At 45.9% G+C, this 14,201-nt stretch overlaps 6 protein-coding genes across 6 annotated transcripts; 3 read left to right on the top strand and 3 right to left on the bottom strand.

Annotated features, from left to right (window-relative positions):
- Positions 1–223: 223 nt before the first annotated feature.
- On the top strand, positions 224–1,281 carry T069G_02207 (zinc-binding dehydrogenase domain-containing protein; the record flags this gene model as incomplete). Its single annotated transcript, XM_056169417.1, has 2 exons — positions 224–245; positions 299–1,281. The coding sequence occupies 2 exons, from the start codon at positions 224–226 to the stop codon at positions 1,279–1,281; spliced, it is 1,005 nt and encodes a 334-aa protein (XP_056034733.1).
- A 135-nt stretch (positions 1,282–1,416) lies between these two features.
- On the bottom strand, positions 1,417–2,174 carry T069G_02206 (phosphotransferase enzyme family domain-containing protein; the record flags this gene model as incomplete). The annotated part of the gene is made up of 3 exons (XM_056169416.1): positions 1,417–1,723; positions 1,763–1,961; positions 2,033–2,174. 3 exons carry the CDS (start codon positions 2,172–2,174, stop codon positions 1,417–1,419), a joined length of 648 nt encoding a protein of 215 aa, XP_056034732.1.
- Positions 2,175–4,432: 2,258 nt separating this feature from the next.
- On the bottom strand, positions 4,433–5,224 carry T069G_02205 (uncharacterized protein; the record flags this gene model as incomplete). The annotated part of the gene is made up of 1 exon (XM_056169415.1): positions 4,433–5,224. One exon carries the CDS (start codon positions 5,222–5,224, stop codon positions 4,433–4,435), a length of 792 nt encoding a protein of 263 aa, XP_056034731.1.
- A 4,806-nt stretch (positions 5,225–10,030) lies between these two features.
- On the top strand, positions 10,031–10,639 carry T069G_02204 (NUDIX domain-containing protein; the record flags this gene model as incomplete). The annotated part of the gene is made up of 1 exon (XM_056169414.1): positions 10,031–10,639. One exon carries the CDS (start codon positions 10,031–10,033, stop codon positions 10,637–10,639), a length of 609 nt encoding a protein of 202 aa, XP_056034730.1.
- An 89-nt stretch (positions 10,640–10,728) lies between these two features.
- Positions 10,729–12,725, bottom strand: T069G_02203 (heterokaryon incompatibility protein (HET) domain-containing protein; the record flags this gene model as incomplete). Its single annotated transcript, XM_056169413.1, has 2 exons — positions 10,729–12,003; positions 12,072–12,725. 2 exons carry the CDS (start codon positions 12,723–12,725, stop codon positions 10,729–10,731), a joined length of 1,929 nt encoding a protein of 642 aa, XP_056034729.1.
- Positions 12,726–13,497: 772 nt separating this feature from the next.
- T069G_02202 (NUDIX domain-containing protein) lies at positions 13,498–14,109 on the top strand (the record flags this gene model as incomplete). Its single annotated transcript, XM_056169412.1, has 1 exon — positions 13,498–14,109. The coding sequence occupies one exon, from the start codon at positions 13,498–13,500 to the stop codon at positions 14,107–14,109; it is 612 nt and encodes a 203-aa protein (XP_056034728.1).
- Positions 14,110–14,201: the final 92 nt, after the last annotated feature.

Raw genomic sequence — 14,201 nt, 5'->3', positions numbered from 1 at the left:
CATTCAAGAGATAAACACACAGCAGAAGCTGAGGAAAAGCATGTATTGATTCGTTGCCTTTCCCCCGCCCTTAACTCCCAAATCCTCCGAAGCTAGGGACGTCGTCATCATAGCATCACTACCCAAAGCACTAAAGAGCCTTAGAAAACCATATTTATTGAGGGCGAGGACTTCAACTTTTCACAAGATGAAAATACAGTCTAAAACATAATATAAAGCCAATATGTCTCTGATGAAAGCCGTTGGTATGGGTTGCTATTTATTCTCATTCTGGTCGAAGTCTAGCTGACGCAAACAGATATCCGAGGTGGCACGGGCGAACGTGATGCTCTCTTCATCAATGATCATACACCCAAGCCTACCCCCGGCAAAGGCCAGGCTCTCGTTAAGGTCAAAGCATTTGGCATCAATCGCATGGACATTATTCAGCGCAACGGCGAATATCCTGTTCCTCCTCAGGCGCCAAAAACACTCGGCGTCGAATTTAGTGGCATCATCGAAACATTTGGCCCTGGAAATCACAGTACTTTTAAAGAAGGAGACGAAGTGCTCGGGCTAGCTTACGGTGGAGCTTATGCCGAGTATATTGCAGTCAGTTCCAAGATGCTCATTCACAAGCCGCATGCTGTAAGCTGGGAGGAGGCGGCGGCGATTCCTGAGACTTGGATCACAGCCACGCAGTCTCTACATAAAGTACTTGGATTCACTAGTGGCAAGTCCATTCTCTGGCATGCCGGGGCCTCCGGTGTATCAGTTGCAGGTATACAATTGTCGCGGTTGGCTGGCGCATCTGCAATTTATGCTACCGCAGGTAGTGATGAGAAATGCGAGTTTGTGACATCTCATCTTGGCGCTACTGCCGCATACAATTACAAGACTCAGGACTGGGTTTCTGAAATAAAAAAGGCTACTGGCGGAAAAGGAGTTGACTTTATTATTGACTATGTTGGCGCAGACTATTTCCAAAAGAATCTCGACGTTGCGGCTCGTGACTGTCGCATTGTTCTGCTGTGGCTGCTGAGCGGCGGCAAGGTTCCAGATGCAGACATCTCACAGATTCTTTTTAAGCGTATCCGGATTGAAGGCTCTACGTTGCGAAGCCGCGATGAGGATTACCAGGGCGAGCTGCGCGATAAGCTTGAAACTTATATGCCAGAGTTCGAGGCGGGTAGACTCAAGACTATGGTAGACAAGATACTATCCTGGGAAGAGATTGTCGAGGCACACAAATACATGGAGGAAAATAAAAGTTCGGGTAAAATTGTTTGTACTATTCCTTAGCAAATACATTCAGTGTCTTTGTTTTTTCACTCAATTATAGAGTTACCTTCGTGTATAGACGGATGAGTGCTTCGACACATACTCAAATGAGGCCACCGTGATGCATAAGATGTTGAAGGGGTAAAGGCGCGTTGACTATTCCCTGTCTTCAGAGATCATCCCCGTCAACAAATCAAAATCGTCCACCTCACCGTCTAATGGGACAGATGGACCTAGCCTCCGGTAGAATGGATATTCGAATTTAGGTGGATAGAAACCCACATATTCCCAATCAACGATAGCCCTGATCTTGAGCGTGATTGGGTCAACAATGACATTGTTCATAGAGAGATCATTGTGACAAAACACCAGGTCTTGCTGCTTCCGCTGACGCATTCTCCATGGTCGCCCGTCGGATTTTCGCATAATACGATATGGCGGAAGAACCTGGCAGTAAGTTAGCCTAGAGCGTAGGGAATTGTCCAAGTGCTTGGGTAGGTACATCTTGTCTGGTCCACCCCAGGTATCAGAGGTAAGCCTCTTGAGTGTGAGTATGTGGCATTGTAGCTCTTTCGTAACAACAGCTTGACGCTCAGTATCAAGATCATTCATTCCAACTCCTTCCACATATTCAGTAACCAGGTATGCTGCGCCGTCATCTTCGAAGCAGCCAAGTAATTTTGGGAGCGGAATTCCGGTTTCTGCAAGAAATACAAGGCATGCGCCCTCATTAAGGACACTCTCCTTGTTGAATAAAGGAACGTGCATAAGCCATTCTGCTTTTGCCATTCGTGGGGTCGTAGGCCTCGCTTTACCCACGTGTTGCCAACTCGGAAGTACTTTCTCTCGTGAGAGATGGCGATGCAATTCTTTTCTCGTCTTTCATTGAGCTCGCTATTGGTCGGCGGGGCCATTCTAAGCAAAAATGAAGTCGATTGATGAAGAGTATGGAGGGAATAGCCGCTATGGACCTGATCCGTAGGTTTGTTTGGGGAGACCAGGATAGGATTCGCCTGCATTTCAGCTGAGTCTCGTTCTCTGCAGCCTGCAAACCGCGTTCTGACTTGTCGAGGGACAACACACGGGCGTCAATAACGCTCATCACCACAAAAGCCTTTGTGCACAAACTCTTCGCGCACATCACGATAAACGGACTTAACACATTCGTTATTTTACCCAAATTGTGTGTCATCACGGCACACCACGTGCCCACAAGGCCGTCCAACAATGAGGTAGGCACGCACCGGCCCAAGCTCCTCTTTCCTCGACTTTCTTTATCTTTTGCAAAGATCTAAACATTTAGATTGATGTCCGTCATCGTTATCATTTAAAAAATGGAAATATCTACGACACTCATCTCAGAGAACGAAGATGAGACTGCAGTATCTGCAGAGAGCTACTGTGGCGATCTTTCTTTAGTTTTTAGATTCAATCTCGACATCTCCCAGCCGTTCAGCACCAGCAGCCGCATAGTAGCCTGCTTTCACGAGATCGAAGTCGATGACGAGAAAAAACCGTTTTCGGGCCGAGAATCCATGCGCCAAAGAATATACGATTTAATATCGCACGTTTGGCCTCTTTGCGCATAAACCCTTTCAATCTGACTTCCGGATATCATTGTGCACATCCAGCAAGATGATCACGGTGAAACGACTTTCAGGATCTCTCACGAGAGTGTTTTTCGAGAGTATCTCACAAGTCTTTTGCCTGTTTCTTCCATCAAAGATGCTCTTATCCCACAAGCTCATACGACCGAACTGCACTGTATATCACTTGAGTCTCTTCAGTTTTCCGATAGATTAGGTGGGCGCGGAGGAACGACTGTCACTCGTTTCAAAGATCAGAAGGATGGGATATCACACGTCTATAAAGGACTTAGCTTCCGCTTGTTCCTGGAAGGCGATTCAGTGTATATATCCGAGCGAGATACATTCTATCATGAACTCGGGATCGTCTTCTCTCTACCCAGTCATTCAAATATCTTGCGTGCTCCGCCCTTACTAGTTACCACTGGGCCACCTCAATCCGCAAATCACGGCATTGTAGAAAAAGACCGCTACGGGTGCGGAACATTGTATCCGTTCCTCGAGCGCCAATCATTGCAAGAGGTAATTAGCCAAAGCAATGAGAATCACTCAACCCTCCATCTGGCAGCAAAGGCAAAATGGGCGTGTCAAATTTCATCAGCAATGGCGATTGTGCATTCATCAGGGCAATACCATATGGATTTGAAGCCAAACAACATGCTTCTGAATAAAGAGAATGACGTGATTATAATCAACTGGGAGCAATGCGGTGCGTCTCCCTTCTCCCTTGCACCGGAAGCGGATGGCTCATGGGACGTAGAGGTCGTCATAAACGCCGAACCAGCTGAGGTGTGGAAGACAAACCCGGGAAAGAAAGGATGGTCTATCGAAAGTTCATAGGCCCACTACGTGATAATTTTGGGATTTGGCCAAGACGGAATGTATTCCAATTGTGGCAGCTTGAATGCCGAAGAGCGTTGGAGGCTGCAGAGGTCTACAGCGTAGGGCGCAGTTTGTGGGTGATTTTTGAGCAGAGCGAGGATGTGTGGACTTACGACAGGAGACGGCTGGAGGCGAAGGAAGTTGCGTGGACTGAAAGAAGTGAGAGTAGGCCAGAAGTATGGAAGGGTTTTGTTTCTCGATGCATGAGCCTAGATCCAAACACGCGGCCAACATTCGAACAGGGAGAAGAGTTTTGGGGACAAGAATGGCAGCAGCTTACAGGGCATACGAAGTAGATCTCACACCAAAACATCTTATACTGCTGGAATCAATGTAGATAATATCTACTTGTTATACGTTAATAAGCGATAGTGTATCAAGTTTGCGAGAGGCTCGCAGGACTAACAGTTGCTCCAAAGTCCGTTCGTACTTCTCAAAATATAATTTGCCCGTCAGTCCAGTCTGACATATTCGCCAACATAAACCTCGTACAACAGTTTATCGCTTGAGAATTCCTCCTATACTAACATAGAGGAACTCGGGCTGTCACGTCTAGGCTTATTACCTTAGGAACCCTGACCTTATACTGAGTATTAGACATTAGGACGTTATATAGGTATATATGACCATTAATATACTCTATATCTGACAGTTGATATGATAAATATTATAAAACTCTTTGCTTATATTAATATTCCGGGATATTAAGACCAAGTCACCCTTATTTGCACTTCGCCATGTGGTCCAGTAATCGTCTGTTGGTGACATTGATTCCATAAGGGTGTAAACGTGCCATACCCGTCCATCAAATGTTCATCAGACGAAATTGGATCATGGTCATAAAGATCGGCCTTGACCTTCAGTTTATCATCTGTTGGTACGGCCACAACGCATCGTGAAAGCTTAATAAGATCTTTCGGTCTCACTTTGATGGAGGTTTTCTTTGTTTTCTGAAATGGCTCACTCTCGCCAAGGCCATTACATGTAGTAATGCTCCCGTAGATGTCGGTGGGGTTTTCGTTGTCTCCGTTAATTAATGTGATCTCGATGGTAGCGGCCAGAGCATCCCTCATAACGGCATAGCTCACCGTTGCTCTGCCGTATTTGCCGGTAACAAGTTGAATATGTTTCTTCTTGTACTCGCTGAAATGACTATAGGCATTCCATCTAATCGTCCCTTGGACGATGGGGTCGTCGGCGGATATACTATCGTGATCCCATAGATCTAATGTGAGGTAAAGTTGATCAGCGCCTGATATAGGCAGAGACGGGCCAGTCATGGGCACATAATCTTGTTGCGCGATTGGGATGTGCTCGTTCCTGGAGAGGTTAAATAGGTCATCAGTTCCAAGCCCATCTTCTACCCTGAAATTCCCGTAGAGATCGCCGGTTTCCTCGTCATCGATATTATCGTTACGAACGAAGAATATCTCAAGGAATTCTCGGCCTTGAAGGAACGGAAATTCGGCAGCCGTGCTCATCATCAATTTGCCCATAGTAAAGGATGTACACGGGCCACGATGACACAGCATACCAATAATCCTCCAAGCCTCCTGTAATGTGGGAATGTTCAAGGCTGCACTATTAGCCAAAAGTGCATGTATTAAAAGAGGGGTCAAAAACATTGAAAGAGGGGTTGAAATCTTGATACACTATCATAAGGTACTCTGCACTCCGTATTTTTGCTTCATGCCTACCCTTACATATAGTCTACCGCAACAGGAATATCCCGTAGTAGGGTTTTTGGTCGGTGGGTTGACATCAGATACTGCCAATCGACCTAAAGAAAGGGGACCGCGCGCCGCAGTGGTATACCTGCCGTGCACTTACTCACAGTCTAAAAGCTTCGCAGCCCTTAGCCAGGAACCACCTCGAATAAAAGAAGTAGCTATGTTATGATACTTGAAGAAGGACAGAGATAAGCACGGTCACTGGTTATGACCTAATTGTGTACTACCTGTGAAGTAGCAGATATGGTACGCCTATCACTCTCCGCTCTTCTCTACTTATCTCGATTTCTAACGTAATAGCTTTACTAATTTCCTATGAGCTATATTTAAGTTATCTCATTATTTATCAATATATCAAAAGAGGAGGTGAAATACATTAATGGAGGGGGTGAAATAAATTAAAAGAGGGGGTGAAATATATTAAAAGAGGAGGGGAAATATATTAACAAAGGGGTAAAATATTTTAAAAGAGGAGATCAAAGAATATACAACAAAGATTAAAACAATATTAAATACTCACGTTTGAATTAGCTCCCCCTTATGTTCAAGTGAAACAATATTATTTCATACTATGTTATATTATGAACTATCCAATGCCTCTTCTAGCTGTTCCTGGCGCTGTAATATCATCAGGACCGTCTCCTGTATTCTATTGGGATACTATCTATTGTTTTTATAAAGGCAGTTCAGACGACTTAGTCTATTATAAACAATTTGATGGAACAAACTGGACAGTTCATATGACAATACCTGATGCTGGAACAACATCGAGACCATCCGCTATAGTCTCGGAAAATACAATTATTTGCTTCCACAAGGGTAGTGGAAACGATGGCCAAGTCTGGTACAGAATCTTTGACGGGAACAATTGGACACCTCGTGTTGCGATTCCTGACGCTGGAACAACGTCAGGTCCAGCTGCCGTGTTGTATCAAGATAAACTCTATTGTTTTCATAAAGGGAGCGGAAACGATGGCCAAGTCTGGTACAGAATTTTTAACGGCAACTATTGGACACCTCGTGTTGCGATTCCTGACGCTGGAACAACGTCAGGTCCAGCTGTTGTGCTTTATCAAAACAAACTCTATTGTTTTCATAAAGGGAGCGGAAATGATGGCCAAGTCTGGTACAGAATCTTTGACGGCAACTATTGGACACCTCGTGTTGCGATTCCTGATGCTGGAACAACGGCAAGTCCAGCTGCTGTGCTCTATCAGAACAAACTCTATTGTTTTCATAAAGGGAGCGGAAATGATGACCAAGTCTGGTATAGGATTTTCAACGGCAACAATTGGACACCTCGTGTTGCAATTCCTAACGCTGGAACAACATCTGCTCCAGCTGTTGTGCTATATCAAAACAAACTCTACTGTTTTCATAAAGGTGGTGGAACCGATAGTCAGATTTGGTATAGGATCTTCGATGGGAACAGTTGGACATTGGGGGTTACAATTCCTGCGGCTGGAACATCATCAGGGCCATTTATTATAGCCCATACATAAAATTCATTGCTTTCACCAAGGCAGTGGTAGTGATAATAAAATTTGGTACAGAGTGTTTGACGGATATTACTGGGCACCGCTTTGTACAACTCCTTATTAATGCAGTAGTCAGCTTGAAACAATTGTTCTTTAATAAGAGGCATTTATGTATTATAAATTACTTGTCGAATACCTACTGTACTAGTCTTATACCTATGTATACTGGCTGTGGGCAATAGAAAACCAACGTTATCCCCACCATTACAAAGCCACACTTTACATTAGTAGTACGCTTATATTAACCTGAAACTGTCTTTTAAATACAAGTGTAATTAGCGAAGAATATTACAATAACGCGGCTTGAACTGTCGCCCTATAATTTCTTTTTTCATTATTTTAAGCATAAATGGCGAAAGGCCAATCTTCACATTACTAATTTATAGCCAACTGCATTATACTAGTCAAGTATCTGATTATTAGACGGGATTGCAAGCCCAATGAGATCAATTCCTTCATGGATATTGATGGTAACTACATGAGATCAAGAACTAAGTGTGATATCTCGGATACCCGATGCAATTGGGTAACAAAGGCAGGGTAAAAGGTGACTTCTTCGCCCCGAGATGCCTAGCTTTTACACGGCGACCCATTCTGCCCCAAATTCATTCTTCGGGTTTCGTTGCCTATGCCATCGCAGCCATGAACAAAAATGGCAATGCCTGGGCTACTGTTACCACCCAGGTACTCATAGAATAGCTACTCCAAACGGTTAATGTTAGCATTGGGCCAGCCTGGTTCGTATAGTGCAGGGGACCAGAGAGAAACGCTAGCCAGGGCAAGCAGAGTAGTCTGTGGGAAACCCATAATGATCAGGTGGCGAGTTCTAACTCTTTGGGCTTCTTGTTGCCTCCTCAGTGGATACGATTCAGACTAGGTAGTTATATACGCAGACTTTCCGTGACAGAGAGGAAGATGGATGCCTTGATAGCTCATACAATTTCAGATGATGTGCAATTTGATGCTAAAAATATGCATATTGTTAATGCGTATACAAATTAAGATGGATGAAGAAGTCGATGATACAACGTTAAGGGGAAAGCAGAAGCCTGACTGCGTGAGCATTGAGCAGCGTCTTTGGCACAGCTACACATGAGATGGCAGTATTCTCACAGAGTTTCTTAGCATAGTACCGCTGCTAAGAGATAAAAAAAACTGTCGTAACGGGTTTAGCCAATACGACATCTCGTGTACGTGTGGAGCAGACCTGTCATGGATACTGCGGCGTGAAGAACAACGTTGCCTCTCCACAGGGCGGCAGAAAGTGTCATATTCTTTTATGTCCTTCTCGCAAAGTTGACATCGGATGCTTCCTTTCCTGACGCTTTTCCAGGGGCGAGGGAGTGCGGAGTTGCCCACACTCTCATTGTCAGCCAGAATAAAATGCCGATAGAGGTTGGCAGTTATAATGCACTTCGAGCTGAGACGTTGAACTAGGTCTGCCGTCGAGATGCTGCTGGGCCGTCAAACGAAAAGTGTGGTGAATGCATTTCACATGCCGTCAATTGGATCAACAGTCAACAGCAGGTTCAGCATTATGCTGGCTAAAGACGCTGATTACGAGTCCGAGATAATGACACAACCAAATCTGAATCATAGTCACACTTGTCTGTCCTGGCGACAAACTCGAATATTGGACCAAAAACATAATTTTCTGGCAGGCTTGACGGGATATCTGGTATTCTCGTTGAAAAATGCCTGGATCAAAATGGCCCTCCAAGCATGAAGCTCGAGAAAAAAACCTTGGAGAGACTGAGCATCAATGTTATGGATCCTTGAAAGCTCCTAGTTACCAATGTTACGGATCGTCCAGTAGTAAACATTCCGATGCCTGTGGTCAGCTGTAGTGCATTATCTTATTGAGGCTGCTCACTGGAACTAAATGGCAAGATGTACAAGCTACCTGTGCTGTAATATTATACATGGCTGTCTTTTATGCGTTTTCTCTACTCATTTGTAAATAAGCATAGACTAGCTTTCAAGCCCTGGCACCATTCCTGGTGATCGATTTTACGATGCTTTAGGCAATAGCCACGAAGGTAGCAGATTGACTGGGCTCGCCATAATTGTAAGTTTGCAATTGAAGGTTCCGTGTTGCAAAATCTGCTGAGATTGCAGCGACAGCTTCTGGTTGGCTCGTTTGTAGATAAGAAAGTGTACTTTAGATTGTGCTACGACTCGAGGAAACTACCTAGGTAACTTGTACCATCCCATCCCAGCCCACGCCCATCCCAAATCTGCCAAACTCCCTCCAGTACCAATGCGGCAAGATGTAGTGCAGCACTACTAGGTAGTTTGTTAGTGCACCTAGGCAATGATGTTGCTGGATTAGGTACACAGGCTGATTGACTGCCCAGGTGACCTTATGGTGACTTGGATGTCGGCCGCTGCCTGAGGCTGCTGGAAACAAAAACTGCTGGTGCCTGAGGCTGCCGAAAAAGATACCTACCTGCTATAGGTAGTACCTAATAGGTACCTTGGAAGAGTGTACAAATAGACGAGCAATGCGCGAGCTCGGTTAAAGCAGAAGTGACAGATGTATCTCCTATAGCAGATGCTGTAGAGAATACATCCGTTCTGCAACTTTTGCACCATCCGAAAGTCTACGGTAGGAGCCAAGTTGCAAGCCTTCCACATCACCCACCTAGCAACCTACATGTAGTGGGCTTACGCCAGTTCCCCCCTAAATAAAAGCAGGTAAATAGCAGATGCATTTTATCATCAATGATGTGTGCCAACCTACTATGATATCGAATATGCAGATAACTACCAATAGTACGTAGCCTACAAGCGGAACGACCAATTGAACCACGTGATGCTGCTACATCTGTTCAAGCGGCTCAATATCGGCCAACGATGACTGCACGCTATCATCAATAGTACATGTAGAATAATTTCCATCATTGGCCAGTGTCCAACTGTCCTTCCCTTGGCTTTCTTGCAAATGTTTGAAGCGTTCAGTCTTTGTACATTAATGAACCGTTTTCTTCGTTCTTCTGTTTTCAACACAACTAGAGCCACCGTAAAATTCGCCATGCTTAGTACCAATACTTCGGGAGCGGCAGCAGCTCAGCGTCTTGCATCAGACCTCCAGTTCAATTTTACTGTCCATCCCAGCGCTGCTCCGTTTACAGTCTCCCAGCAAGCATATCTTTCAGCTCATCCAGATCCGAGATACACTCACATCGCGACTGGGTCGCTTGTGTTCGACACCAGCAATCAGTCATGCCCTCGGCTGCTTCTGCTTCAGCGCGCTGCCCATGACAGCATGCCCAACAAGTGGGAGGTCCCGGGGGGTGGCTGTGACGACGACGACGAGAGCATCCTGCACGCTGCGGCGCGCGAGCTATGGGAGGAAGCCGGGCTTAAAGCAGTCCATCTGGGGGCTCCTGTTGGAAGACCTTACTTCTTACAAAGTAGATCCGGGAAGAAAGTATGCAAATTTGTGTTCCCGGTGCAGGTCGAGACCAATAGTGAAGGTCACATGGATGTGACTTTGGACCCACGAGAGCATCAAAACTTCACATGGGCCAGTGAAGAAGAAGTCAAGGCCAAGAGGATAAACGACATGGAGCTGGAGTTTACTCACAAGGATCTGGAGTGTATAGTGCTTACAGCATTTAGTCAATTCAAGACGGGATGAAAGTCCAGGAGACTCATACATGGTGAATGAACGAGTGTAGCTCATGTAATCGGCATACTAAACATACACGTATAGTTGCCAGAACCCATTTACACAATCTCAAACTCCTTCTCGGAGCATTCTCCTCGGGTCATCATATCAAGCGCCTCTCCCTCCATCAACCCATGGGTATAACATTCGCCGACTAGTAGGTACCGGTTTCCAACCGGCCGTAGACAGAATGGCAACTTTCCGCCAAATAAGACGCATATAACATCGCCCTTCTCCATGACTGCAGGCCCGAGAACATAATATCCGCTCTCCGTTCGCGCAAAGATACGATTCTTCGAGGCTCCATTAGCCGAACGGCTCCACTCCTCTTTCTCGTGCTTGCACCTGGCCTCATCTGCGAGTGTCCGTATCTCTGGTGATACGGTACTTGTGTTACCAAGTGCTCCCATGAGGTACATTGCTGCCTGTTCAAGCCACCTAGAGGCTGGGATCTCGTTGTACGGGATCCCCTCTCGTCCAGCAATCTGCACGCAGCCATTGCTAAGAGTTTGCATGAATGCAAAGAAAGCTTGCTCTTGGCCATTGCGGTATTTATCACCTAGATTGAAGCTTTTCTTTTGGCAAATCTCGTTCCAGAGGAACTCTATCATGCGACTTTTGCCGTGAAAGTCTTTATTCTTCAACGGTGGGGAGCACGCTTCAATCGTGTCGACATACACACCGTGGATGCGAAGTAGGGCGGAGTCGTCATCAATCTCAAGCTTTGGCTTTGAAGAACCATGAGCTCGATGCGGATTGATGGGCTCTGAAAGAATAAAACCTTGGTAAGTCCTCCAATCTGGCACCCAAGATGGCAGTCCGCTGTTAGGAAGTGGTGCCGGGCCATCACGGGACGGTAGCCTCCCGTCAAGGTGCTGCACGGCTGCTAATGTTATCAGAGCTGAATCCCTTTGGCATCCCCTCAGCGACCGCTTAGCCAAGTCAGTGTAAACTTGCTCCACAGACATCGAATAATTGGGTGTGATTGACGCAAGCTCAGAGTTGAAGAAGTCGTCTGAGGTGAGAGAATAGTGGCCGAGAAAAGCAAAGATGCGGTCTCTGTCGTTGGTGAAGTTTAAGCTGCGTGCTCGATGAAGCTCATATATAAAGTTGAATCGGTTGGCGTGATGGCTAGTTGCGTCCGGCTCAATGAATCTCTGGAACAGGAACTTGATGTCGGACGTGTTGATGTTTAGCTCTTTACGAAGATGGTGATAGTCTGTGAGTGATTCGCAAACGCTATGCAGTATCTTCCAGTCAATTTCTGCGTCTCCCCAGAACATTGTAGCAGGTGCAGCGGTTCCAATCTCTTGTACGATCCAACCGCGTTTAAACTAATATTTATGTCAGTGCCCATTCGGCCGTTTTTTTATATATGAGCAGACTCTCAGTTTATACTTACCCATTTACGATTGGTTAGACTTTGCAACGCCTTTTTGTTGTTCTTTACTTCTTGTTCCAGGTCATCCGCGCGCCGGGCATAAGAATCGCCGGCGTTTTGGAGCGTTTTGTGTAGATTGTGTATCAAAGAGAACGCTGAAATGGCTTCTCCATTGTTGTCGAGCCCAAGCCAGACCAGAACATGGGACGCATCTTTGTATATTCTGTTCATAAACTGCACCTGCTGGCTTCTTTCATCTAAATCCTCTTGATTGATACAGATTTGGTCGGCCCAAATACGGCGCCCTCGATCCGGAAGACGGATGCGCCTCAGCGCTGCAAAGATATTTCCCCCTTCTGTCAGTTCTAAAAGCCTCTCATCATCATCATCATCATCGGCAGTGATTACAATCTCATATTTGCAATTTAGCGGGCCATCCTCCTTCCAGACATATGATATCGCCTCGTAGCTTCTTATCTCATCAATCTTAATAGCTTCAAGTGTTCCTCTCAATGGCTCGGATGGTTTGCCGGGGGCTAGAGTGAATATTCGAATAGACACATTGTCCTGGAATGGTTGGTATTGGTACCCTAATTTTTTGGCGGAGGCATTGGCGATGCACGGCTGGGGAATGAAAACACTTGACGCGTCAGAGAATCTGTCTAGATCTCCCATGGTGGATATTTACAGTAGAACACGGTTAGAGGACCAAGTTTAGCGCATATTGTGGAAACCAGACAGCTTTTACTGCAAGGCTACGATCTTTATAGACCCCGCTCTTTCTTCAGAGACGAGAGCTTTGAAGTGTTGAATGTACTCGTATCTTATGTTGACAAATACTTACAGTCATCATAATGGTAGGGCTGGTTTTCAGCTGGATGCCTTGTCACCCTTGGCGTTTGCGAGAAACGAACAGAAAAATGAGGCGAGCGGGAAACTTTTTTCTTTTATTGGTGGTTTAGCAACAGGGATGGTTGGACCCTTGACAAAATAACTCATACAGCACCAATCCTTACAGAAGCAGCTTTCAGCTGGATGCAGTGCGACCCCTGATAAGACAGCAATTCTAGGCTACAGTACAGCTTACCATCGTCAGGTGGCACATTATTGCCTCAGCTTTCAGCCACAGGGGAGCCCTTCAGCTCATTAATGCGTACAACCACCAAGGACCTCAATAAGCGACCCTTCCCTCTCAAATGCAGCTTGCATATGCAGGCAGTATAGAGAATTTTGTAAACAAATTGCAAAGCAAGAGGGTCAGCAGCTGTAGCAAGAAAAGAACAATTTAGCCGACCTTATAGCGATAGAATCAGGCAGAACTGCATCAAAGACGATGAGTCACAGCCCGAGCTTTACCAATCGCCAAGTGCAAGATTTCTGAGTTTAATAGGCCTATTTCACAACATCTTTGCATGTTTGCATCTTCAGTCAAAATTCCAAACGAATCATGTCTCAAATCAGCTCCCCACAAGAATCCCCCGCATCGCCGCCCAAATTCCTTTTCGATGTCGACGACTCTCTTGGCGAATGGAACGTACCTGTTCAACAATGGCTCGATGCACACAAAGTGAAGCTTGAGGAGCGCCAGATCAAGCTAGACAGGTTGGCGACAGGCTGTGTCGTGGTTAATCCCGAAGGAAAGGTCCTCCTCATCCAGCGCGCCAGCCACGATTCCATGCCAAACAGATGGGAGATACCTGGCGGCGCTGCTGATGACAGCGATCCCACCATCTTGCACGGCGCTGCACGAGAACTGTGGGAGGAAACGAGGCTTGTCGCAAAACGTTTTGTCCGGCCCGTTACAGAGGGACCGGAGGGAGGGGATCTGCGAGTGTTCCCAAATAGCACGAAAACACTATGGCTCTGCAGGTTTTCATTCGAAGTGGAGGTTGAAAGTGCCAGTCAAGTTACGTTGGATGCGAATGAGCACCAGGATTTTGTTTGGGCTACGGAAGATGAAGTCAAGGCGCAGAAAATCGGTGATCGGGACATTCCTCTTACACATGAGTCTGCGAGGTCTGTTATTTTGGAATCTTTCCGGCTGAGGAATGAGAACTAGCTCGGTGGCCACTGAAGGTGTCTCAGTGGGTGGGTGAAGCTGATTATTAGATGCTATGGAAATGCACAAAGTTCAATAAATGCTGTCAGACG

The sequence above is a fragment of the Trichoderma breve genome, chromosome 1 (assembly GCF_028502605.1).
Source record: "Trichoderma breve strain T069 chromosome 1, whole genome shotgun sequence".
In the NCBI taxonomy this organism is placed as follows: domain Eukaryota; kingdom Fungi; phylum Ascomycota; class Sordariomycetes; order Hypocreales; family Hypocreaceae; genus Trichoderma; species Trichoderma breve.
Note: the sequence above shows the minus strand (reverse complement) of the source record. Positions and strands in the feature narration are given on the sequence as shown.